This window comes from Cajanus cajan, chromosome 7 (assembly GCF_000230855.2).
Source record: "Cajanus cajan strain Asha chromosome 7, NIPB_CcT2T_4, whole genome shotgun sequence".
In the NCBI taxonomy this organism is placed as follows: Eukaryota; Viridiplantae; Streptophyta; class Magnoliopsida; order Fabales; family Fabaceae; genus Cajanus; species Cajanus cajan.
Window position 1 is genome coordinate 13345561 of NC_138523.1, and position 27650 is coordinate 13373210.

General features: G+C 28.9%; 1 protein-coding gene and 1 long non-coding RNA gene across 3 annotated transcripts; one reads left to right on the plus strand and one right to left on the minus strand.

The window, feature by feature from the left end:
- The first annotated feature begins 511 nt into the window (after positions 1 to 511).
- LOC109818329 (glycinol 4-dimethylallyltransferase) lies at positions 512 to 10977 on the plus strand. Of its 2 annotated transcripts, XM_020383770.3 has the most exons (13): positions 520 to 1743; positions 1891 to 1944; positions 4426 to 4700; positions 4843 to 4926; positions 5016 to 5090; positions 6011 to 6094; positions 6184 to 6273; positions 8365 to 8466; positions 8998 to 9093; positions 9192 to 9263; positions 9345 to 9440; positions 10237 to 10341; positions 10764 to 10977. In XM_020383770.3, exons 1-13 carry the CDS (start codon positions 1536 to 1538, stop codon positions 10803 to 10805), a joined length of 1383 nt encoding a protein of 460 aa, XP_020239359.2. In that variant the 5' UTR covers positions 520 to 1535; the 3' UTR covers positions 10806 to 10977. The 2 variants fall into 2 exon arrangements, with proteins under 2 accessions (XP_082917240.1, XP_020239359.2); XM_083061114.1 differs by lacking the exon at positions 1891 to 1944 and having other exon boundaries at positions 512 to 1743.
- Positions 10978 to 19550: 8573 nt separating this feature from the next.
- Positions 19551 to 26888, minus strand: LOC145950160 (uncharacterized). Its single transcript, XR_014428264.1, has 4 exons — positions 26154 to 26888; positions 25967 to 26068; positions 25443 to 25556; positions 19551 to 20440 (listed from the first exon to the last, which is right to left on the minus strand). It is a non-coding gene; the product is annotated as an uncharacterized LOC145950160 (long non-coding RNA).
- Between the last annotated feature and the right edge of the window lie 762 nt (positions 26889 to 27650).

The following is a 27650-nucleotide window of genomic DNA, read 5'->3' on the forward strand; positions in this document are numbered from 1 at the left end:
TTATATGTCGTAAACAATATTTGTTGACAAATTGTGAATCGATTTCTTTTTTTTTTTTTTTTTTTTTTTTGCGGGCTTTTGACCAATTTTTGTTTCTTAGTAATTTTTCTTTTTCAATTCTAGCTGATCATGTGATTATTTTAGATTGTAAAATGGGTCGATTCTGTCAATATTTTTTTTGTGTTAAACCCGCTAGTTTGATCCAGTCCAATTTTTGAAACGAAGGTTCAATTCATCAACTTGAAAACTTAAGTGTCTTGCTCTTGCATTGCTTTAATTAATGGATGCTTACGACAAATACCCGTACTATTACTGCATTCATATAAAAACGCCGTTGACATGAGATAAACAATAATTCATTAATGAAATGATCACGTAATGAAACAAGTCCACGGTCCCCAATTTCGGCGCCACCGATGTTGATTTCATATATTTTTTATTGTTTGATCTAGTTTCTTCTGACGTTTCTTTTACATCATTATTATGTTGCAATTTGCTTAGTGAGAATGTGCCATGACGTGTATCAATTTCTGGGTAACAAACAAATTAATCTTATTCAAGTACATGTAGGGCCCGCTAGTCCACCCGTTCCTCCACCATAGTATGATATTGTCCGCTTTGGGCCCAAGCCCGCACGGTTTTGTTTTTGGGCTCCTTCCCAAAAGGCCTCATACTATGTGGAATGGTGGACACTTATAAACTAGCCAATGTTCCTTCATTTTACCGATGTGGGACTTGGGATGAATCCCAACAAACCTCCCCTCAGACCAAGGACCACATGTCTCGTGATCTCCTCCCCTCAAGCGATAATCCGTCACCATCTTGTACCGCCGTTAACTCTACGGGACACGCCGCCTGAACACCACAATATCAGGAAGACTTTCGACACAAGGCACCAAGTTCGAATCTCCATCGCGAGGCACAACACTGAGGGTCTTCCCGCATCAAACCCAGACGAACCGTTGGCTCTGATACCACTTGTAGGGCCCGCTAGTCCACCCGTTCCTCCACCATAGTATGATATTGTCCGCTTTGGGCCCAAGCCCGCACGGTTTTGTTTTTGGGCTCCTTCCCAAAAGGCCTCATACTATGTGGAATGGTGGACACTTATAAACTAGCCAATGTTCCTTCATTTTACCGATGTGGGACTTGGGATGAATCCCAACAAACCTCCCCTCAGACCAAGGACCACATGTCTCGTGATCTCCTCCCCTCAAGCGATAATCCGTCACCATCTTGTACCGCCGTTAACTCTACGGGACACGCCGCCTGAACACCACAATATCAGGAAGACTTTCGACACAAGGCACCAAGTTCGAATCTCCATCGCGAGGCACAACACTGAGGGTCTTCCCGCATCAAACCCAGACGAACCGTTGGCTCTGATACCACTTGTAGGGCCCGCTAGTCCACCCGTTCCTCCACCATAGTATGATATTGTCCGCTTTGGGCCCAAGCCCGCACGGTTTTGTTTTTGGGCTCCTTCCCAAAAGGCCTCATACTATGTGGAATGGTGGACACTTATAAACTAGCCAATGTTCCTTCATTTTACCGATGTGGGACTTGGGATGAATCCCAACAGTACACATATGTACTATAAATTCTCTCTTCCTCTCCTCGTCTCCACACAACACGAGTTTGTGCTTTTCCTTTCTATAGCAACTGCTTTGTGTTGTCGTGGTTCAGTTTCCATGGACTCATTGCGTTTTACATCTTCTCCTATTGTCGCTTCAGTCACAAATGGTACTTGCATGTTTTTGCTTTCAAATCACCTATTACTTTTTCCTTCACTTTCATGCATTTTTTTGGTTCCAATCTTTGCATATTTGGTCCATTTTTCATCACAAAATTATTTGCTGATCGCTAAAATGAGACCATGGGTAAGTGTAGGTGGAAATGATCTCTGGCGGAGTAAGCATTCCATCAAGAATATTTACTATCCAAGTATGTGTCTCATATCATTTACTATAATTAGTTATTACTTATCTATCGATCTCCCACATGAAAGGTATTATTAGTACGTAGCATAATTAATTAATCACATTATACCCTTTATGGTTTGACCAATATTACCTTGTTCTTTTACTTCGCAAATATTGACTTTGAATTGAATAATAAAAGAGTCGCTTTTTGGATCAGAGTAATAAAGTAAACTAATCAACATGAAAAGGTTGAAAACATGGATGGTTGGTAGATGGATGTTGGAAAAGTAAAATCCTTTCTCACTTAGCCGCAAAATTTTAGTGGTATAGATAGATGAATAATAAGTCATAATAATAATTAATATTTTTTTATTATCAATTCAACCGTTTAAATAAAGTTTTTTATATATAGATAAGTCTACTATTTTTTAAAATATTTAAAAATTATTTAATTATTTATTTCAATAATTTAAATTGATGGATAATTATAAAAATATTTTATATTTTAATTTAAATTTATATAATAAAATATTATATAATTTTTAAAATCTTAAAAAAATTTATAAATTTAATAAATTAAAAACTTTTAATTTAACAGTAATACACACCTCTCATTCTCATTCAATTTTGTGATTAAATATATATACTTTTTTATCTATCCCCATTTAGTAAGTATTTACTTTATTTATTGTGGATATTTTGCGAGTACACCTAAAATCTAGTTAGAATTGTCATCCTTAATTAACTGTGTACGATGATTAATAAAATTTCTTAAATAATTTAATTGAAACAAAAAATAAAGTGTTAGAATGTGTTGTATGCTATTACATTATTTTCCTTTTTTTTTTTGTTAAAAATTACAATTTTTCTTTGATAGATTTCGATATTCAATACTTTATCTATTTTTAAACTCTATGTTAAAGTGAAATTCCGTTATAGACCATACATCCTTACACTAACACTAACATCCCTAGAAATGTAAATATTACTTTATTCTCTTTTTTTTTTTTTTTTTTTTTTAAATAAACACTTTCCTTTCTTAACAAATACAAATATTACATTTCAAAAGTTTGATTTACATATTTAATTATTATTTTAAAATTATTATGAATTTTGATAAAATTAAATATATATATGTATATATATATATATATATTTAACAGAAATATTTTTAATTATTAATTATTTTCTTAAATACTTTTAAAGTCATATATAAAAGTATAATGAAATATAACACAAGTATTAAGATACTAATTAATTAATTAATATATTTAATGTAATATTTTTATAAATAATTAAATGAAATTGTATTTTTATTGTATAATATTAATTAATTATATAATAAAATTAAGTATTGAATTCTTGTTTAATTGATGTTATTATTTAAATACTTTAATAAATATAGATAATGTTGTGTTTTTTTTATAAAGTATTATTTATCACATTTATAAATATAATATTAAAATATAAATATTAAACACAATTTTTCGAATGATTATTATAGTATTTGAATAAAACATAATTATTATAATACTTAATACGTGTGTGTTATAATATTTAAGTACACATATAACTTTTCAATTTATTATTATTTTAATCAATTTTATGTGTGTGCGTTAATTTATATATTATATATATGTATATATAAGTATACATATAATTTTTTTGTTTATTATTTTAATATATTTTATTCAAATTTAATTATATATTTTATAATTTTTTTATCAAGTAAATGAATATTATTTAGCTAAAAATATTTTAACATGTATTTTAATTAAAAGTATATTTTAAAATTTTATAACGAATTAACAACATTGTTAAGTTAACTACTCTAAATTATATCATATATTTTAATACAATACGAGAATGATAATATATCATACTTACATCTCTAAGAGATAAAAGTCTAATTTATTCTATATTTTAATATATAAAAAAAAAATATAATACATAGGAAGAGAATATAATTCACATTGATAATGATAAGTAAATGAACTAATTTATATATTTTAATTAAGAGATAATGATAATGTAATACTTTTATCTATAAGTAATAAAATATACTCTATTTTAAAATATAATTTCTTTTAATTCTCCGTATTTACAAAATCCAAAAGAATGTAACAAACATGTATTTTGCTCAATGAAAAAAAAAATGCAACAACCTAAATTAGGAAAAATCAAAACAAATTTATTATCCTTGTTAATGGAGCATAATAAAAACCGTATTTTGATTTATAATGGACAACGTAAACCACTGATAGATTTCCAAGTGTAAATGAACCCAGTGACTCTGCTTACTAATTTTCAAATTATTTTTCTTAATGTTTTCTTCAATAAAATTAATTTTAGCGTTGACTTCTCTAATTTTAGTTTAGAAATTGATTATTCTTTCTCCATTGATTGTCTTGTCGTGATCCATGTTGCAATAAATTTAACAAGAATATTCATACTTTCTATTGTCCATGACAACTTATACTACTTCTAACATTTGGTATTCTAGGTTCTTATCCGTCGAAAATATCACAACACCAAAGAAAATATCAAAAGAATAATTATCTGAGGTTCCAACAACCAATTTTGAACCATAATTACAAATGCATTTTGGAAGGGTCTACATATCAAGAAGGCAATGAAAAATATGTTGCGAAAGTAACATCTAGATCATATTTTGATTCTGAACCTCATGCTTCTTCTCCCAAAAATATTTTGCACTTTGTCAAAGAATTCTTGGCTGCTGTCTTCATGTTTACAAGTCCATATGCAATGACTACCCAGGTAAGTTCAAAGTTTTCTAGTATTACTATCATAAATAATCCTCAAATCTTATGATTCACACTTAATTAATTTACTTAATTCTATTTTTTAATAGTAATATATTGGATTTTTAAACGAATCAATCTTATTTTACTCTTGACAGACATTAGGCATCATTTCTGCATCTCTTCTTGCTGTGGAGAAATTATCGGATATATCTCCATTATTTTTTATTGGCGTGTTACAGGTGAGACCCCAATATGTATTCTTCTTTAGTAGCCAAATGGCACCTACCTATACATTCATTGATACCTTTGTGATTTTAAACTGTTTTAGGTAGCAGTACCTCACTTGTTTATGGGTATTTTTGTTGCTGGTATGAATCAATTGACTGATCTTGAAATAGACAAGGTACGCAACTTATTATTAATTAGAAATGAATAATATAGATAAATAATAAACTACCATTTATAACTTTTAGACTTTTTATTATTCCAATAAAAATATGATAGTCATCAAATTGTTGTTTGATTTATCTAAAGTCGGATATTTAGAAACATAAAAAGTAGGATGAGAAAATGGGATAGTCTGATTTATCGTTCGTCTGTCAAAAGTGGGACAATAGCTTAGTCCACAAATTTTTTTAAAACAAATGTCAAGAAAAAAGGAAAAAGAAAAATAACTATTTATTTTGTAAAATTATTTTAAATAAACAAATTTACTTGAAAGATGTAAAATATATTATTAATTTATTCTAAATTTCATTTGAATATTAGTTTTTTTTATTAGTATAAGAGAAATTAAATTTATAAAGTAAATTAACAAGAATAACAAACATATAGTTTAATTTTTTTAAGAACATTAAAATCTTTAAAGAATTATATCATGCAAACGTTAAACTTAAATTTTAAATATAATTTTTTAATAAAAAAAGGGCGAGTTGACCTGCCCCTGATCCACCAATCCGTCGTTGGATTGACGTGTTAGGTGGAGCGAGCTATGACCAACTAGCGAGTTGGACCACCTAGCTTGATTTGTCATTTTTTTAAGGTTAGCAAGCGAGTCCATCAAGCTAAACCCATTTTATCATCCCTAATATAAAACTACATCTATACAAGAATATTTACTCACAACAATTTGAGAATTTATATGATGTTGACCACCAAACACCTTTTTATATTTTGGTTTATCAACCACTTCGTAATTATTATAGTCTTTGATATGATTGAGAAAAGCATACAATCTTTTATAGTGTACAAACCTTTTAGAGAAAGTACCGTGTAGTATATTTGCCTTATTACTATCATGATTTGTGTTATGTATTATTGCAGATAAACAAACCATACCTTCCATTGGCATCTGGACAAATATCTTTTACAACTGGTGTCATCATTGCTGCATCATGTTTAACTTTGGTGCCATAAGATTTGTCAATTTTACAATGATATTTTTCTTGATGAGTTTAATTTAGAAAGTAAAATAACGTTGTTTTATTATTTTACAGAGTTTGTTGCTTGGCTGGGTTATAGGTTCTTGGCCATTGATTTGGGGTCTTCTATTGTGTTGTTTCCTATGGATTGCTTATTCAATAAATGTAAGTTCTTTAATTTAAATTGCATCTAAAGTTCTTTTTTTTTCCTATATAAGTATATATGTAAAGGTTATGAAAAGGAGTCATGATGCACCAATTAGAGTTGTTTTGGGGGTTTATGAGTTCAGGATGTCTTGCTAATGCAAGATAAGACTACTTATAATAAAGCTATTTTAGAAATTGGATCAATAATTTGAATGAAACACCTTTTATTAAAATATTAGAACTCCTAGATTATTTGAGACCTTAGCCTATCAATTCCTATTTACAATAGTTGAGACTAGATGACTAGTCTCATGATTATTTGAAACATTTCTTCTCTTAAATGAGTTTGAAGGTCCCAATGGTGGTTATTGATTAATTGTACTATTTAGGAACTCAATTTCCATGAGTATCATGTGCATCTTCCAATTTTGTTTTCCTTTAATTAATGAGAGTTTGTGGTTTTTGTGGATGTGGTGGATTAATGTTTTAATTGAACCTTAAACCCACATAGTTGATGATGACTCACCTTTTTCTCGGCTCTGTTGTAGTGTCACTCCTAGGGGTTCCTTGATATTCATCTTTTCTTTGCATAACCAAATTGACATTCAATATCGAAATTAGTATTTGTTTTACTATCTCTTTACTTCTCATCTTTTATGAGTTAGTTATATCCTTTTCCCCTTGTAATGTTTGTTTCACACATTGATTAATTTTTACTAGTAAATTACCAATTTCTTCAATGGCACTATAGTTCTTAGTTTTCAAAACTTCATCCTTGTTGATTTCTTACTACCAATATTTTTGTCTCCTTTCTTAGACCCAAATTAGTAAATCTTGATATATGAGCTTTAAAGTAATTATTCAAGTTTTAAAATTTGTTGTCGATTCTTTGGAAGTTTAATATAACTTATCAAAACACAAAGTTATGTTTTTGGAATAGTTGGTTCATGATATATCTTTGTATCAAAACTTCTATAACTAAATGATTTACAATTTAATCATTATCACATCTTCCTTATAATAAAAAAATTATAGTTGGATTTTAAAATTAAAAAAATGTATAAAAAATAATTGTTCAAGACTTCAAACCCAAAGAGCTTTTGTGTCAAGGTATTTTTTGGACATGTAATTTAAAACACTATATTTTCATCCAATAGCTAAGTTTTTGTGATAGTTAGTTCATATGCACCTTTAAATGTATAATATTTGTTTTCATATAGCCTCAAACAATTTATTTTGTGCCAACAAAGGTTGGTGCAATTAGTAAGAAACATACTCATATCTCAAAAGAATGTTGATTCAACGATGTGAGGACCTTGTTGATAGATAATTTTTAAATACCTCTCTATAAGGGTTCAAAGAGTCTTGATGCTTGCCCAGTCCTTGGTGAGGCCTTGGGACCAAGCTCACCTAAACATTTTGCAAGTAAAAGAAAACATTTTATTTTGTTTGAAAAAAGAAGATACATTGGTCATTTTAATCACTCATTAAAAGTTTTTCATTGGGACTAGGACATCTTCACCATACCTTCTAAAATAATGGAATTTTAAATCACCCATCAAATATTTTTTTTTGTCCTTGAAATATATAGTTTTTTTTTTCATTTTTGGTCCCTGCAAAATTGTTTAGTCTCTGCCATGACCTTTATGACTATTTTGGATGATATATCAAACATTTGGATATTGTTTAAAGTGAATTTATACCACTTGATATTTGACACGTCATCCAAAACAATGAAAAATGTTACAACAAATATTAAAAACAAAAGAAAAGTATTTTATAGAGACTACAAGTTAAGTAAAAAAAATTGGAGATCAAAAACTAAAAACATGTATATTTTAGGAACTGAAAAGATATTTAACTCTTTTTTAATAATACTCATTATTTCAAAATTCACTTATTTGGTATGAAAACAAGAAAACATTATGCTAATTATTTTTAAAATTCTTCTAATCAAATGCATTTACTCAATAAAATTCATTAATTAATGCAAATTGATCTATTAGTTAAAGATATAGTGAATATTTTGTTTTTATCAAAAACTAGTAAAGAAATCCTCTAGTTAAAAAAATGGTTTGATGGTGATAGCAATATTTTGAAACTTTTCAGGTGCCCTTATTGAGATGGAAAGGACATCCATTACTTGCTGCAATGTGCATTTTCGTTACTTGGACTATTGTTTTTCCAATTTCATCTTTCCTTCACTTACAGGTTTTGTCTTATAATTAATTGTGATTTTTAAAGTCTTATAATTTTGGGAGAACATGTATTTGTTTTGTGCACTTAATAGTAGTAACATATCCTTATCGAAGCTTTTAGGGATGTTATCTTGGATTCATGATAAATTATTTTAATTCACTAATTAGAAATGAATCATGAAATGTTAGTGAGAAAGTTAAAGAAAAGTTGATTGTGCACATAGAAGAAGAAGCTTCACTTTTATTGTTCTGGTATATATGATATGCATATTTATATTGAAATATAGCTATGTCAATTATATGTTTACATTTCACCTAAATAGTATAGAACTTATAACTAATCACTAGTTAATAAGTTACAAATAGTTTCATGCAAGCCACAAGCTATCAATTGATGCCACCCTTTGTATATATTAGTATATTTTCACTAGATCTTAGGAATGATATATTATCTATTAACTTTTCCATGTTATTAATTTAATTAAGAGAAATGAAAGGAAACAACATGTATATTTTTATTACTAATTCATGTAATAATGTCCAGACTTTTGTGTTCAAGAGGCCACTTACCTTTCCAAGATCATTGATTTTTTCTGTGACATTCATGAGTTTGTACTCTATCGGTATAGCATTGTGTAAGGTAAATGCATCTAATATCTTAGCTCACACATTTTTTTTTTTTAAATCAATTCTATATTTGCATCTAATATATATAAGCTTTTTATTGGATTTATATAGGATATACCTGACGTCGAAGGTGATGCAACCTTTGGCATTTATTCTTTGTCAGCACGTTTTGGTCAAAAACGAGTATGTTCTTTAAATATATCTAAACAAAATTGGTTATGTCTTCCTATGTATTCCTTGATTGATTCTAACTATCTTTTTCAGGTATTCCAAATTTGTATGACCCTTTTTAAAATGGCCTTTGGAGTTGCCCTTCTTGCAGGAACAACTTCTCCTTTTGTTTGGACTAAAATTGTCACGGTAATAAGTTAATTACATATAGGTTACAATCATATGTTAATTATATCCTTCTCCTACTTAACACATTATTTGTTTTGTATTGAGGATGGAGGTGTGATTTTGGTTAACTAGTGTTAGAATATATGGCAAATGTCTTATAATGTCTTGGTTGTATCTTGAATAATTTAGAAAGATTTAGATTATCTTCTAGGATTTTTTTCTTATTTTTCTTACATATGAATTGTTTCTTTATATAATTATTATTAGGGATCTATTATCAATATAATAGAAGTTATTTTTTTCCCTTTTATTATACATATTTCACATTAATATTAATATAATTTATTATTATAGGTTTTTATTTTATTTTCTCATTTGTAGAAGTAAATTTTTAAGACTAGTGAATTTCATAGGAACAAGTATTATCTAAAAAGTAAGTTTGTATTATTGATTATAAAATGGATGAAAATGTATAAAAAAAAATGCAAAAACAAATATTTTTTACTAAGTTCCTAATATAATCCATTTCTCCCTTTTAACCAGTCTTCATATAGAGTTTATTGGAGTGTAAAATGCTAATTTTATTAATATTTTATACTTGAAATATGACAAAAAAAACTTAACAAATAAAGAAAGATTTCCTTATGAAGATTGTCTTTGTCAAATAGATTATTCTAACTTTATAGTCTTCATAATAGTCTCAAGGCTAAAAATTAATCTTTAAAGGATACTAACTTTATTGTTTTACTTATTGATATAAGTGAATATAAAATTATATAAAGTAACCTTTGAAATTTATTTGGTGGTAATGTTGTAGGGTTTGGGACATGCTATTCTTGCTTCAATTCTCTGGTACCAAGCTAAATCTATAGATTTGAAAAGCAAATCCTCCATAGCAGCCTTCTATTTTTTTACCTGGAAGGTAATAATCTTAAAGGCAATTTATCATTCAAGGAGTTTAATATCTTGATTATATATTATTTTAAATAAATTTTTTATTTGATTTTTTTTTAATTAATTTTACAAATAAGGTTTTTTGATTTCTATTGACATCTAATTTTCAACCAAATTACAAAATAAGATGGGTGAATTAGCTAAATTTAAGTTATTTTTTGTGAACATAAATTTCTATGACTAAGTTGATGAAATTAATAATATGTGAGTCTAATTCATCTTTTGGTTAAAAATAATTCAACGACATTTGAAATACAAAACATACCATAATTTTAGTTATTACCTATTTATTTGTATATTTATTTTCAAATTGTTTGCTCTATTTTCTTTCTTTCTTTATAATACAAAGTGGAACATTATCTTGAATTGATGTCTTGTTTCTTTTTGTAGCTATTGTGTGCAGAGTACTTCCTGATGCCCTTAGTTAGATAAGGATGATGCGACATAGTTGCCTTGGGAATTAGTTTTATTTAACAATTAATATTGTCTTTGTTATAGGTCAATTTTAAGTCTGTATATTAGTTTTAAGTATTTAATTATATTTTTGAATAAATAATTATTTCTCTTGAAGATGAAAAGTTGATATCATGCACTTAAAGTATGACATGAAAATGTGAGAAATTATAATCAATACATGACATATTTACTATTCAATTTTACAAAAAATTAAAATTATTTACATTTCAATGGTTAATTTTCATGTTTATTGTTATATATATATATATATATATATTGTTTGGCTAAAGAAATAATAGAATTTCAAGCCAACCAAATTGACTAAATCACAACCACAACCAAACAACTAATTTTAGTTTGAGCATCATAATTCATAAGCCCATAAATTTTAGGAAATTAATTTGGGTATCACTAAAGAAATGTCCCATCTTCTTTAACATATAGTCCAAATCATAAAGAATAAAAAAGGCATTACAAAAAATAAATGTCTTATGCTTTTGTTATTAATTCCAAAACCCTTTCATGTAACCTCATTACTTTTAATTACATTATAGTAAACCAGATTTTGAAGAATGGATATCCTATCAAATGTTATCTTTTATACCAAAAGATGAACCTTCAACATAACTTATTTAATATGCACTTTTAAAAAGATTCTTATGAATCTTTTTTATGCTTTAACATAAGTATCAAATTTACTTTATTGAATATTAGCCAGTAACCTCCATTTTCCTTAAATACCCATTTAATTTCTTTACCAACTACCACATTATCATGTCTCACACCAAACTCCATTTTCCTAACAACTCCCTCTCCCACTAAAACAAATTCCTCTTCTAGTCATAGTTTTGTGTGTAATTTCCTTTTTTTTCAAATACCTAGATCATATACCTTGCATTTTTATTCTCTACAATGGAGAACAATATATAATAATTCTTCTCCAACTTTATGTTTCCAACCCATGACTCATGCAAAAAGTCTCATTTTCTACTAAAACAAATCTCAAGGTCAAATCTTTGGTTTTGTCACTTCTATTACAAATATTCACAACAATGAACATGTATAACACTCCTTAAATTTAAGACACACAATTGAAAATCTTGCATTACTAACAACTAGGGGTGGGTAGACGGACTCGGGTCCGCGGACCGGTCCGTAAGTCCGCGGATTTCGCGGATAACGGACCCGTTTTTTTCAAATCCGTATGACTATGTCTAATTTTTGAGCCCGGCTCGTGAAGTCCGCGGACTTAGCGGATTTAATCCGCGGGCTCGCGGGCTAGTCCGCGGACTTCACTAATTAATATTTTTAAATATTATGATTTTAATATTAAGTTGTGTATTTAATTTTTTAAATTATTATGACATTAAAATTATGTTTAGTTGGTAGGTATTTGTCATTTGAATTACTTTTATGACATTTTGATGCTTTTATTATTGAAAGTTTGGTACTATTATTTAAGTATTTGTAATTATTTTTATTTTAGTATTTTAATATTTAGTATTTTAAACCATTTTAACTATTGATAAATTTTAGTATGATAAAATTTAGCTTATAAATAAAAAATATTTTTTTTCTTCTAATTTTATGTATTTTTATTTTTTAAAAATTTATTTTTTTGAACCATTATTTAGGCCCGCGGACCGGTCCGTTATCCGCGGATTTTGGCGGGCCGGATACGGACTTAAAAAATAAGTCCATTTATTTTACGGACCGGACTTATCCGGCCCGTATAAAACGCGGGTTTTACGGACCGGGCCTTAAACGGGCCGGACCGGTCCATATACCCACCCCTACTAACAACCCTATGTGCAAGACTATACACCAAACATTAAATCTTGCATCAATAACATCCCTAAGAGTGGAATTACAAAATCTTTTGCTAGTATTAATCCTAAACACAAAATATTTGTTCACAAATCTCACACCAGTAACAACCCTAGGCGTGATACCATATTAATTTTTAATTTTCATATACTAGTAACAATCCTTATTAAGATAACATTATAATACTGTCTCTCACACTAGTAACAATCCTTAGCGTGAGACAATTCATCCATCATTATTCCTCAAAAAGATTTTTTGAAGGGTTCAACATACCATCATGTCAAAATTAACAATAATTGCAGTGTTCCCAATTCAGTATTAAAAAATTATTATATTTTCTCCAAAGATTTGCATAGATTCAAGATTTCAATTCTTATGGCAAAATTTTCATGATTTAAATTATAATCTGAATTCAATTAACTTAAATCAACATAAACATAAGTAAAATATAGATCTAAATTGAAATCTATTTAATTTCATAAAAATGTGAGTCATAATCGCAATCTCACAATTTTCATGAAATTCAAGAATAGTGATTGATTTAGGTGATGTAGGTTATTTTAAGTCTTGATCCAAAATTAATCTTCAATTTTGTTCATTATCTAATTAAAAAAAATTCACAATCATGAAAATGAAAATTTAGATCTAGAACAGAGAAGAAGATGAAGAGAATTCGTATGGTAAAATTAGATCGAAAACTCAAATTTTACCACAATTCATGAAATTTCAAATCAATTGAATGGATTAACCACACATTTTCAACGAGTTGTTGTAATCAATTCATGTAAAAAATATAGAGAGAAGTTGGACCGAGGTGTAACATTGAAATGCATTTTTAGATCCTTAAACATCTATACTGGGTGAAACTCTCAACAGGAAAGTTGTAGAACTCCTTCTTAACTTATCAGGGACACTAAGAATGTCCACTTTTGAGTTTGGGAGCTCCAAATAAGGCCTATGCAAGACAACATGTCAAAGTAAATAGAAATTATGAAAATTAATTAGAATTTAGAATTGCAACCAAAATAGTCAACTCAAATAGATGTTAATCAATTCATTTGTTTAAGATACTTCTAAATATCAAATCAGCACAATGTAATATAGTAAAATATGTATTAATTATGCACTATCAATAACATGATGACATTCGTCACATGTTTAATTTAACATGAGAAATCCACATGAACGTGATAATATTTTTTACACACTTGATCAATTTGATTTATTAACCTTATATCTTTTAATTTACGTAAAAGTATCAAATAAATTCTAAAATAAAAATAATTAAAAAATTTTATTGAAAACTTAGTTTGATATTTAGAAACCCGTGGTAAAATTTTAATTATCAACAAATCATTAAAAAGTTAAAAACTTGAAAATGGGTTTAAAACCAATTGAGAAAGCAAAACAATTTTTTTTCTCAATTTTGACAACAAATTGCATTTCAAAATTTAGTGACTAGAAAAATTTTATAAAATGCTATTTTTTTAAAAGACAATCAACTATTCAAATAATGTAGAACAAAACCATCAACCTAGTGGTGTAGTGAGCTAAGATGGTGGAGAAGGACAATAGTTGTTAGCACTAATGCTTGAAGAATAGAAAAAAAGATTATGAAGAATTAGGTTTAGCTTATGATTATGTATATTTTCCTTTTTATGTTTTAAATGTAATAGAGATTCTTCTCCTAAAGCTTATATAGGTTAGATAGATTATGTGGGTGCTTGAAGCAAGTGGTTTCTTATCTATCTTGATTAAAATACAACTAATCAAAGTAATAAGAGTTTTATGAAGATAAACTCAATCAAGTATGAAGTGAGTTTAATAGAAACTTTTGATAAAAGGTTTTCCATAAATAAATATGAATTTTATAAAGCAAAGTAACCGATTACAAACAACATTAATCAGTTACAAAAATTAGTCACCTTTGACCTCGACTTAAAAATTTGCAAATAACTCAACTCTCAAGAATCTCTTGAACCTTAGAGCTCTAAAAAAACAACTACAACATAATGTCATATATAACAACATATATCATATTATGATAAAATAAAGCATTAAAACACTTGGTGTTACATGTTGCTTATCTTATCTAATGTTATTGTGAATTGTCTAAGTTTATGTGTTGTATCTATGTGAAGTTTATGTGTTGGATGTTGTTGGAGTTAGTCCTTGTTGGGATACAAACAAGTCCCACATCGATAAAATAACACAACAAATAACAACTTATATAATACAAACATACTTCAATGATTGAGAGGCCTTTTGGGTGATGACCAAAAGCAAAACCGTAAGGGCTAAGGCCCAAAGTGGACAATATCTCATCATTGTGGAGTATGTTTGTGTAATAACCTTATAAAAATAACTCATAAAATATCTTCTCAGACAAATACCATAATATAACCCCATCAGTGCACTACAAGAAAAATGTAAATTTCCGACGGAAAATTTCCGACGGATATGGATCCGTCGGAAATTTCCGACGGATTTATATTTCCGTCAGAAATTTCTGACAGAATTTTCTGTCAGAAATTTTTCGTCAGAATTTTCTGTCGAAAATTTTTCGTCAGAAATTTCCGACGGAAAAATAAATCCGTCGGAAATCTTATTTTTAATTTATATTTTAAATTTCTTTTTTTAATTTCTTATTTTTAATTTATTATTTTTAATTTCTTATATATATTTGTAGTATTAAAAATTTTATATATCTTTTAAAGGTATAAATATATATTATAATTATTTATTACAAGTTTTTTATATCTACGATTAGTATTAAAGATGAAAATAAATTAGGTTATACTATATTTTATTATAATTTACTTGGTTTGAACCTAACTTTCTTTAAAAATATATATTTTAAGTGTGACTTATTTATCTATCATAGATAATTTTTAAATATTTGGGTAGAACTACAATCATATAGACTTATTTTATAATAATTTAACACTATTAAAAATATAAAAATCTATATGTTAAATTTATAAAAATAAAGTTTAATTTATTTATGATATAAATCTGTTTTTAATATCTAATATATATTTTTAGATGATAATTTATTTTAAAATATATCTTATAATAACAATTCTAAATGGAATATAAATCTTATGATTTTTCTTATTTTGATTTTTTTAATCAATGTATACAATTTTACTATTTTGATTTTTTCAATCAACGTATACAATAAATAAAAAACACAAAAGAAAAACATGCATGCTACAAATTTTATTTTATCAAAAAATTATTTGTTTTAATATATTACATTATATATGTGAATATTAAGACATATATATATATATACATATATATATTATAATTAAACTTTTTTTAAAAATTAATTCATTATTAAGAAATTTTTTTTATCACATGAGAATTAATTTCCTTCAAAAATTTGACAGATATCAAATAAATAAACATTTTTTCTGAATCTATATATTTATTTTATTAGAATATAATTTTTATTTTTTAAAATATATTATTTTTTTAGATAAAAAATTATGTATATGTCAAATAGTAGTGAGGGCAAGTGCCTCACTATTCCAAACGTGCAGCTGTCGCTGTATATATATGTATGTGTGTATATATATATATATATATATATATATATATATATATATATATAATATAAGGGGTTATAATTATACCGGTGTAACTTTTACTAAGTATTATGCCGCTCTATAACTTTATATTAAATGTGAATTTTGTAAATCCAACCGTTAAATTGAAAGTTCATATCACTTTATACGTGTATATCAAGTTTTGTTAAAATTGAACAACAACTGGAAGATAATCCAAGTGTTCATATTTTAGTGTATTTTGAAATGAATATATTACATCAATTTTGTTTTATAAAAATGAAGTATCAAATCATCTTGGATTAATATAAAGTTTTGTATATATAATCTATAAGAGATATGAACTTTCAATCTAACAGTTGGATTTACCAAATTCACATTTAATATAAAGTTATTGAGTGGTGTAATACATTGTAAAAGTCGCATTTAATATATATATATATATATATATATATATATATATATATATATATATATATATGAGGGGGGTTATAATTACAATGGTATAAATTTTACTAAGTGTTACACCGCTCAATAACTTTATATTAAATGTGAATTTTGTAAATTCATTCGTTAAATTGAAAATCTTTTACTCTTAAATCATATATACAAAATGTTATATTAATCGAAGATGATTTTTTATAAAACAAAATTAAATCTGTCGAAAAATTTATATTTTTGATGAGAAAATTTTTGTAAGAAAAGTTATATGATTGATAGAATATTTCAGACAAATTTATATTTGTCGAAAATGTAAGAACTGGTTTTAAATTTGATATGAAAATATTATGATATAATTAGATAAGATTTTAAGTTAGTATTTTATTAATGGTTGATAATTAAAAAATAAAACATGGATAAATACATTATTTGAATTTTATATGTTTGATTTAAGATAACTTACAAAATAACTCTTGGTAAAGTTATTCCGCTCAATAACTCATGGTGTGTTGAATTTCATCGATCCAATTAATTGTTAAATTAAAAGTTATTAAATTTTACTAATAATTAATATAAAAAATTAATTAGTTTTGGAATAAATTATTTGTTAATTAACAATATAATTGAAATATTAATTATTTTAAATTATTTAACTAAAATATTATTGACAATTTACTATATGATCTTTAATATTTTTGTATAACTAATATCTGATTTTAAATTTGATATGAAAATATTATATATAATTAGATAAGATTTTAAGTTAGTATTTTATTAATAGTTGATAATTAGAAAAAAAAAAGGATAAATACATTTTTTTAAATTTTATATGTTTGATTTAAGGTAAATAAATATATTAAATTAATTAATAATTTATTTAAAATATTAAAATTTAATTTATAAGTATGTAATAAATAAATATTTATAATTTTATAAATTATATTATCATTATAAATTATAAAATTAAATAATTTAAATTATAATTTTAAATAAAAATAAGTAGATGTTAATTATAAAAGTAAGTACATATAAATAAAGAATAATTAAATATATTATTATTATTATTATTATTATTATTCGTAATATAAAATTATTATATATTATTATTATAGTACAAATATGAGATTGTATATTTGAGGATGACTTAAATGAATTAATTTGTACAAGTTATACTGACAACATACATAGACATTTCGGTAGCTTACTCATCAGAACTTCACAGTTAAGCGTGCTTGACCTGGAATAGTACTGGGATGGGTGACCTTCTGGGAAGTCTCCCAGAAATTGCACAAGTAAGAATAAAACACGCTAAACAGTGAAATATTGTGAAATAGAACCCTTGAGAAGTCAAATATGAGAGTTGTTACATTAATAAATTTATTAAAATTAAAAAAAAATTATAATTTCTGACGGATTTTTCCGTCGGAAAATTTGACAGCAATTTCCGACGGATTTTTCTGTCAAAAATTTTGACAGCAATTTCTGACGAATTTTTCCGTCGGAAATTTCCGATAGAAATTTCCGACGGAATTTTCTGTCGGAAAATTCCGTCGAAAAAATTATTTCTGACGGATTTTTTTTCCGATGCCACTTTTTCCGACGGATTGAAATCTTCGAAAATCCTTCGGAAAAAGCAAAATCCGTCGGAAATTTACCTATTTCCGTTGAAAATTTCCGTCAAAAATTAGCATTTTTCTTGTAGTGGTGGTATCAGAGCCGCATGTTGGATTCGGTGACAACCAATAACCCTATAACCCCTCATAACTCATAAAATATAATGTGCCATATAAAGACAGATTCCGCTGCATGAAAGGTTAGGTCCCTTGTTTGAGAGGAGGATTGTTGGGATACAAACAAGTCCCACATTGATAAAATAACACAACAAATAACAACTTATATAATACAAACATACTTCAATGATCGAGAGGCCTTTTGGGTGATGACCAAAAGAAAAACCGTGAGGGCTAAGGCCCAAAGCGGACAATATCTCATCATTGTGGAGTATGTTTGTGTAATAACCTTATTAAAATAACTCATAAAATATCCTCTCAGACAAATACCACAATATAACCCCATCAGTCCTGGTGGCTAATCCTTTATATGTATCATGATTTTGATACAAAGATATTTTAGTCATTTTAGCTATTTGTCTTTGTAGTATAGTAACGTCCTTAGAATAAACTATTCGTTTAAAGATATATTAAATATGAATTAATTATGAGATTCTTTGAACAAATAATATCATTCTTAAATTATCCATAGTCAAGTATTATTGATGGCTAAGACAACAATAATACATTAAGATTATTGAGTTGATTGATGATTGCATCTCATACATCGTGGATATGAGATATCGAGTCAAGCACACATGTATAAATATTGGTATTTATACCAAATGGACACACTATGAAAAAGATTCATAATAATTATGTAAGTGTCATAAGTGTTTCTCATGGAAACCATAGAAAAGTAATCCTTCAACTTGAAATCATTACAATTCCTACGTGTAGGCGTTGTAGGCTTTGATGCTAACAAATGTTATCCATAATAGGATAATTATAAAGGTATTTATTTGAGCCTACAATGAATCATGTGGTTGAATTTATATTTAGGTATTGAGAAACATATGATTAAACTTAACGAGAATGAAACTTTTATGTCTCGTGCTCGAATCAAAGACACATGGATGAAGAATCAAATTATTCTATAGTAATTATGGTTGTGGAAGGTTGAAATCGAATCATCGATTTGTCTGGTGGCAATGATGCATTGTTATATGCCAATATTTGTCTATAATATTTAATATGATATTCAACATGATATTTAATTATTATTGCAAATTAAGTGAGAACCCACGGGATCACACACATTGAGTAAAAACTTGTAGCAAGTCATTAAATTAAATGAGATTTAATTTCATGGTTAATTAATTGATAAAAATTTAATTAAATTGGACAAAAAAATTGGACTTATATTGTATAAACCCAATAAGGATGCAAATTAAGTTAAATAGTAGTCCATAAAAGAACGCACTAATCTAATTTTTAAAAAAATACATTAAAATTAAGGTTTTTTGCCGTCTCTTTGTGGCTAGCACCAACTCTTGCTCTAGTGTGTGATGCTCGTGTGGACTAAGTAGAGACATTATGCTCTTGGTGCTTGGTGATCAAAGATAGATCATCTTCCATTCAAACAAAGGTTATTCAATGAAAATTCTTAAAACATGCTCCAAAGGTAAAATCTCAAACCCTTAGTGTAGTTCTTGGTACTGTGTGATTTGTAGGAAATGGGTTGTTCTACTCATAGGAATATAGGATCTTTTAATGAATGTTTTTTTTGAAAATTTTACTTCATGAAACCCCAACAGTTTTTCATGTTGATATAGATAACTATTGTGACACCCTTATCCTGCTAGCCATCATATATAATTAATCATTAAGCAATAAAAAGTTTTTTGAATTAAACTTTATCCATAAACATTACAAAAGGTTTGCAAGAGCACTTTCAAGGGTAGACAACTCACATTGTTTCACAAACTTAAACACTTTTTAGAAGAGGTAACTAATACGAAAACCAAAATAAATAAAGTCAAGTAACTAACCAAAAGCCATAACAAAACTCCAAAGGAATAACAAGTTTTCTAAAATAATTAGACAAGACCTCAAAAGAATGAAAAACATAACTCTAAATCCTGGATTCATATCCTATCAAAGCTTGACCCACAAGCATATCACAAGGCATCACCAACATCATCATCAAGATGATCCTCACCTGAAAAATACACATATAACACAGTAAACAATCGGGGAGTGAGAAATGTCTCACTCTAGCCACTAGTGTGAGATAGAGTCAGATAGTCACACATAAATAATATCATAACATAATAAGTATATGTATAATAGATCAATTTAATATTCATCACAATTATAACTTAAAGAAGTAATACAATGAACATCAAGATAGCTACAATACTCATGATCACACAATTGCAATGGACATAGACTTCACTATACTATATGCATGTGGCGACAAAGGATCTCATAACACATGGCTTGGAGGCTAATATTCATGACCCTAAGGTGAATTATCATGGCCCAAGAGCAAAATCTCATGACCTAAAGGTGAATATTCATGGCTTGAAGGAAAATTTACATGGCTCGAAGGTGATTACTCATGGCTCAAAGACAAATACTTATGCTTACACTAGCCCAAAAACACTATTTTATGTTGGGATTTCTACATCGATTATTGAAAACCTAATGAAAAAAAGAGAACATGGTGGTATTTTTGTAATTATTTACACAACATTAGCCATTTTACATCATTTTTAATGAAAAACAATGTAAAAGAAAACTATTCTACATTTCATTAAAGAACGAATGTAATGTCACTCATCATGCTCTCAATAACACTCTAAACCCTTGTAGAGTCACAATCACTTTTTCCTCTCCTAACCCTAGTATCATTGGAGGATGTTGCTTCGCCCACCTCCCACACCCACAACTCCTCCTCCTTCAAGGTCCTAGTCTCCAACAACAATGTCCCTGCCGCACCCTTTAATCCCTTCTCCATTGAGGTTGACACTATAACTAACTCCACCATTTCCCTATTTTAAGGAACATTGGGAAAATAGCTATGAATATTCCAACTTTTCCATCTTTCTCCTTCTTTTTCTTGGAAAGGCTTATTTAAGAAAGAATACTTAGTGTTGAGCCTGAAGAGGCTTGTTATAGAAAGAATACTTGGTGTTGAGCCTGGAAAAACTTATTTAAGAAAGAATATTTGCTGTTAAGCCTAGAGAGGTTTGTTGTTCAAAGAATACTTTGGTAGTTTCTTCAAGAAGCAAGTCAAAGACTACTTAGGATTGAGCTAGAAGTGGCTTATTGAAAGAATACTTGTATATTGTTTATGTAACGACCCGTCATGGTCTCTACACTTAATGGAATCGCACTAATAAACTAGTGAACTAAGATAAATATTGAAACTGGATAATTCATACATACAAATATATGGAAAATATATAATAATAATTAAGTTTCTGAGTACAAGGTATATGTACAGTCATCCAAAATAATATCCCCTAGTACCGATCAAGCACAAAATTGTTACCCAAGATGGTAACTCTGACACTAGGAACCAAAATTCCCACTTCTAACAGCGGACGCGGCCAATAGCTCCAACCTAGCCCTGATTTGCTCCCATATACAGTATGATCATAGCAGTCCATCCAAATGGAAACAGAAGGGTAAGCTAGAGTTCAATAAACAACCATACAAGTATAGGGTAATGTTATACTACTCATTCGTCCAATCATCATCACAACACAACCACACAATTCATCATGAAAGCTCAACTATCAACTCATTCATACAACTTATATGTAATTTGAATACAACAACACATACAACTTTCAACTAATGCGTCGTCACGCATATACAACTAGGAGATCTCCAATAATTGAGGTTGAGTAGTCTAGGTGACTTAAACCCTACTGAATCCAATGTTTGACCTATCTTAACCAAGTTAGGTATATAGGGCATCGTTAAGAACTCTAAAGAGAACAAGGTATAGACAACAATAGGCGATTGCTCAGGTGTGCCACTTAGACTCGGGGGTCCAGTACTACTGTCAAGACAAAAGGGTTTGGGTATAGGCCTACCAAGGCCTTGGCTTGCATCACCAATCCACATATGGAATTAGCCCACCCACTACCCTCCAACTACCATGCACCCTCCAGTACTTAGTCAAAAACTACATCTCTAACTAGATACTTTACTCAAATTGGTCATTCAACCATGACATGGATCGACTACTTCCATATCGCCCACACTGTACTAAGGGATTCAACTTTAAAACAACATTCAACTTATCACCTTAGTACGATGTATCTGAACACAGGACATATATCTTCACCATATGTCCCCAACTTTATAACTTTACAACAATAGACATCTTTACAATAATAAGCAACATAATAACATCTTGAGTTAACAACTTAAGCAACTATAGTCATCAAAAATCTCAACTTCAACAACTTTAGGGCAACTTTCAACTTTACCACAATAGAGTAGTTCAACTTATACATATTTCAATGATAACAACATGTAAACAACTTAATTTCCATTAATTACACATCATATAAGCAACTTAAGTCAACAATTACTCAACTTATCTTCATCAAACAACTTAGCAACTTAATCACATCATTAGACATTCTCACGCCCGACGTAACCATCTCGCGCTCGGCGTGGCGTCCAACCCGAGAGCTCTAAGGCTCATTCGTGCCCAGCGCGATCACCCCGCACCTAGCGCCCTTAAGACAGAGACTCTGAGGAGTTTTCACACCCGACGCACTCACCCCTGTGCCCATCGCCAACAGACAGAGACCATTAGGGGTCTTCACGCCCGACACACCTACTACGCGCCCGATGCCATATCAGTAAACACCACAACAAGCCACAATCTGATATTGTGCCCGGCATGGCTCTCACACGCACTATGCGATTCATTTAGAGAGCTCCCATTGCAAATCGCGCCCAAAGTGATTTAACAATGATGGTCCTTAATGAATGCACGCCCGACGCAAGTTCAAATAGCAACCTCCCAACTTCAAAAATTTCATCAAAACCTGAAAATCAGAAGATTTCCACCACATGCAATCCAAGATATGCAACACATAATCTCCATACAGCTAAAAAACGAGCTCAAGTTCAACATGCAACCAATCAATGCATCAAAATCGTCAAAAACTCCATTTTTCCCCAAAACCCTGAAAATGAGGGATGACCCAATTCAACCACTTCTTCTCAAAATTCATGCATCAATGGAGTTTCTAACCTCACATGCAATCAAACAACCTACATTCTAGCTTCCCTCACCTGAAGATAGGCTCCGAACAGCCAAGAATTTGAGAAGAAGTAGAATTTCCTTCTAAAACTCAACCTGGGAACTTCAATCCACCAAAAGCAAGCTTCCTAGCCTGAATTCTAAGAGAAGATAGAAGAGATTAGTAATCTAGAAGAGAAGAGGAATCAAACAGAGAAATTTGGGAGAGAAAGGAGCTCACGAACCCAGAGTCCTTCTCTCTAAAACTTCTCTCTAAGTTTCCTTGAGAATGAACTTATGAAGTTCCCTTCTGAGAGAAACCCTTATATACTCTCTCTAGAGTCAACTAAACTCTGAAATCTACTCACTACGTTACAGTTTAAAAGATAGTGAAACTCAATCTGGTTGGATTGAGAATTGGACATAGTCTTAGTGGTTGCAAAAAACTAGTATAAAAATTCTTGTGTTTCATCTGACTCTTCTCCAACGCTTCATTTATTAAGTTATTTTCTCTTTACTGCTCAAATGTGTGCATTTTTTGATACACACTATTTAACCCCTCCGTTTGGTGTGTGTCTTTTCTCCTTAATTGGTATCAGAACTCAATCTTTGACAAGGTTGAGAATCTAATAGTGCTAAAGGAAAAAATCCACACTGGGGAGTAATGAAGGATAATACTTACTAGAAGGAGCTTCTCTCATAAAGCCTCCTGTTTTCAACAAAGAAGACTACCTATACTAGAAAGACAGGAAGGAGATGTTCATCAAATCCATCCAATACCAATTCTAGAGAATTATCACTCAAGGTGATATCACAGTAACTAAGCATGAAAGTCAATATAATCATGATGATTATAACTCCTTGTAGTTAAACCTTAAAGCAAGATACATACTTACTTGTTCCTTGTCAAGAACTGAATATAACAAGTTCTGGAGCTGCTCAACTGCTAAGGAAATGTGGGACGCAATCAAGGTAACTCATGTGGGCATTTTAGTGTTATGCTCAAATGAGTTGCCACACTTCAAAGGAACTATGAGTTCTTCTCCATGGAGAAGAGCGAAACCATTAACAAAATGTTTGGAGGATTTCAAACAATTCTAAATGGATTAAAATCCCTGGGAACTAAGTTCTCAAAAACTCATAACAATTTAAAGATCTTGGATAGTCTTTGAAAGGTCTGGGAACCAAAAGCCACCCTATTACTGAAGCATGTGATCTTAAAGCTCTCATCCTTGATAAGCATCTTGGAGCTTTTCAAGTTCATGAGGTTCACTTCATCAATCGAGATCTTCCTAAAACAAATGACACCATTGCTTTAAAGGGTCTAGCAAGAGGAGAGAAAAAGAAAAAGCGTCAAAAGTTGGGTCTAAGTCAAATAGCTTAAATGATAGTTTTGAAGACTCAATAGACAATGAGATTTCTCTCATGTCTAAAAAGTTCAAGAACATGCTTAAGAAGAAAGGAAGACCAAGAAACTTTCGCAAAAAACAAGACAAAATCAGAAAGTTCAACAAACTTGAAAACAAAGAGGTTGTTTGCTATGAATGTAAGAAGCCTAGGCACATAAAGGTTGATTTCCCATCTGCCAAGAAAAGGTGGTCAAGGAAAAGGAAGACTAAAAGAAGTCTAATGGCTACCTAGAAAGATCTTGACAGCAACAACAATAGTAGCTCAAATACAGAGGTGGTTAATATTTGTCTTATGATAGATATAAAGTCAAATGCAACAGATATTGAGGTAAAATCTGACTCAAGTTGTTATTCATGTGATTCTGATTATGAAGAAATCTCTTATAAGACACTCTTATCTAACTCTCACATGATCTCTTTAGAGTACAAGAAACTCAAAGAAAATAAGCAAAAAAAAAAGCAAACAAACAGAAATAAAAAAAAAGAAAATAAGCAAAAAAAAAAGCAGGTTGAATCCTCCTCTGCCTTGCGTTGGATACCAGTAACATGCCCCCAACTACTTTGCTTAAGTTATTATTGCTACAGAGCCTCATCCTCCCTTTCTGCTACACTTTTGCCACACTCTTCTCCTTTATAGTTGTTGATAGAACCACCTAACCACATCAAGCCAGATTCATCATGGTCATATCCTGAACTTAAAGATTTGGCAAGCAACAATAAGAACAATATAAAAATTGTCTATGAATACCACAATAAGGGAAAACAAGGAGAAACGAGGATCATGCATAACTAGTTTAGATACACAGAGCTAAAAGTAAACATTGAAGAAACTAAAAAGCACTCGGGCAGAAACAGTGCCAAATTGGTATGATCTCTTATTCCAACTTATTACTAGTTTTATGGATATAATGATTTTGATTTATATTCTTAATTAAATATACAATCACAAAGCATGTTATTTAGTAGATTTTTATCAAAATAAAAATAACGAATAGGGTGAAAGGAATAAAAATGCAAAAAAGTTAAGAAAACAGGAAACAAAGAAAACTCTTTTTCTTATAACTTCTGCTATGGAAGACAACAACTTCATGCACCGCTATCGAAAATCATCTCTGGCAGTTTAAATATGTTTCCCTTCCTCTTCTCTACACCAATAGCAAGGAGTCTGGAAAATGAAAATAAAAAATAAATAATAAGTATTGCACAAAAGAAAATAAACTTTTTTTACTTCGATCAGAAACAACACTAACCTCTACTGCATACTATTGCTCGCTCCGTGGAGCACCATTGTTAGAAGCAGTTTTGTTTGACAACGGAAAGCTATATTTTTCTTCTTTTTTCTCTTTCTTTTTCTGCTTCCTCTCTCCCACTTATCCTTCTCCCTTTCGTCCTCCACGTGTTTATGGCGAGCAACTCGATTGTAGCAGCGGTGCCACCACCACAAAATTGCTCTTCTTCTTTGCACGAACAACCCTACTCACGATACACAGACAAACATATTCACACTCAAACTTCTTTCCACGTGTTTATCTTTTATTTACATCAAATAGTCTCACTTTCTCTACCATACATGGGTTGAATCTGTTATTTTCTTTTTTATTATTTTTTTCTTTTTTTTACTAGATTTATTATATTTTATTTAACTAATAGTAATCTATTTTTTTTTACTTTACAATATTAGACCTTTCAGCCTGTCCTTATACGTACAAACATTAATTGAAAATAAAATATTATTATTACCTCAAAAGATGAAACGTATTAATAAATAATAACAATAATATTTTTTCTTTACATAATAAAAATAAATACCTTAAGGTGATAATAGTACTAATAAATTTATCGTATAAAAATAATCATATATTAACGTAATAAAAAATAAAATATATTAATAGATAATAATTCTAATTATAATAATAATAATAATAATAATAAATTTAATTATTTTGGATCTCTCTCCTATTATTAGATTATTCTAATTTTTCCAAATATTAAACAATCTTCTAAATGATAAAATTGAGCATAATAATCATTTTAGATCTCCCTCTTGTTTGGTTATTATAATTAACTTTGTCAAAAATATTATATGGCTTCCAAAATAAATATCAATAAAAGATACTATTAAACAAATCTTCTAAATAATTATTTTGATACCCTACCTATTTGATCATTGGGTGATTTTGTTAAAATCTTAATTAACTTTTAAGTAAATAAAAGATATATATATATATATATATATATATATATATTATAATCATTTTGAATCTTCTTCTTAATTGATTATTACAAAAATCTCATCAAATATTAAGCAACATGATAGTTCACATGCGATAATCATTTTAGATCTCCTTCTTATTTGATTCTTATGGAAACTTAATGTTGATTGAGATAACCATTTTAGATCTCCCTCTTAATTTGTTATCTAAATAACACTTAAAATGAAAAAATAATAACAAAATATTAACTTACAAATATTTTCTAGATAAAAAACTACGTAAGTCTGATTTCTTCATTGCACTTGAGGATACTTAGGAGCAAGGTTCCACCCTTGTCGACTCCAAAGATAAAAAAATAATTTTTATTTTCCTAAAACTAATAATAACAACAACAACAACAACAACAATAATAATAATAAATTAATATACAAATAAATGTTAAATAATTTTATTTTTTAAGGGTGAAACAAATATTTTTTAAAGTAACATTAATTTACACATTTAATTAAAGGTAACTATTAATGGATTTCGTAG

Bases quoted from the DNA above. Each gene is read 5' to 3' on its own strand.
- LOC109818329 (XM_020383770.3), top strand. From the start codon at position 1,536: ATGTTCCTTCATTTTACCGATGTGGGACTTGGGATGAATCCCAACAGT. The intron at 4,701-4,842 runs GTAAGTTCAAAG...TACTCTTGACAG, and splicing joins CATATGCAATGACTACCCAG to ACATTAGGCATCATTTCTGC. The intron at 6,095-6,183 runs GTGCCATAAGAT...ATTATTTTACAG, and splicing joins CTGCATCATGTTTAACTTTG to AGTTTGTTGCTTGGCTGGGT.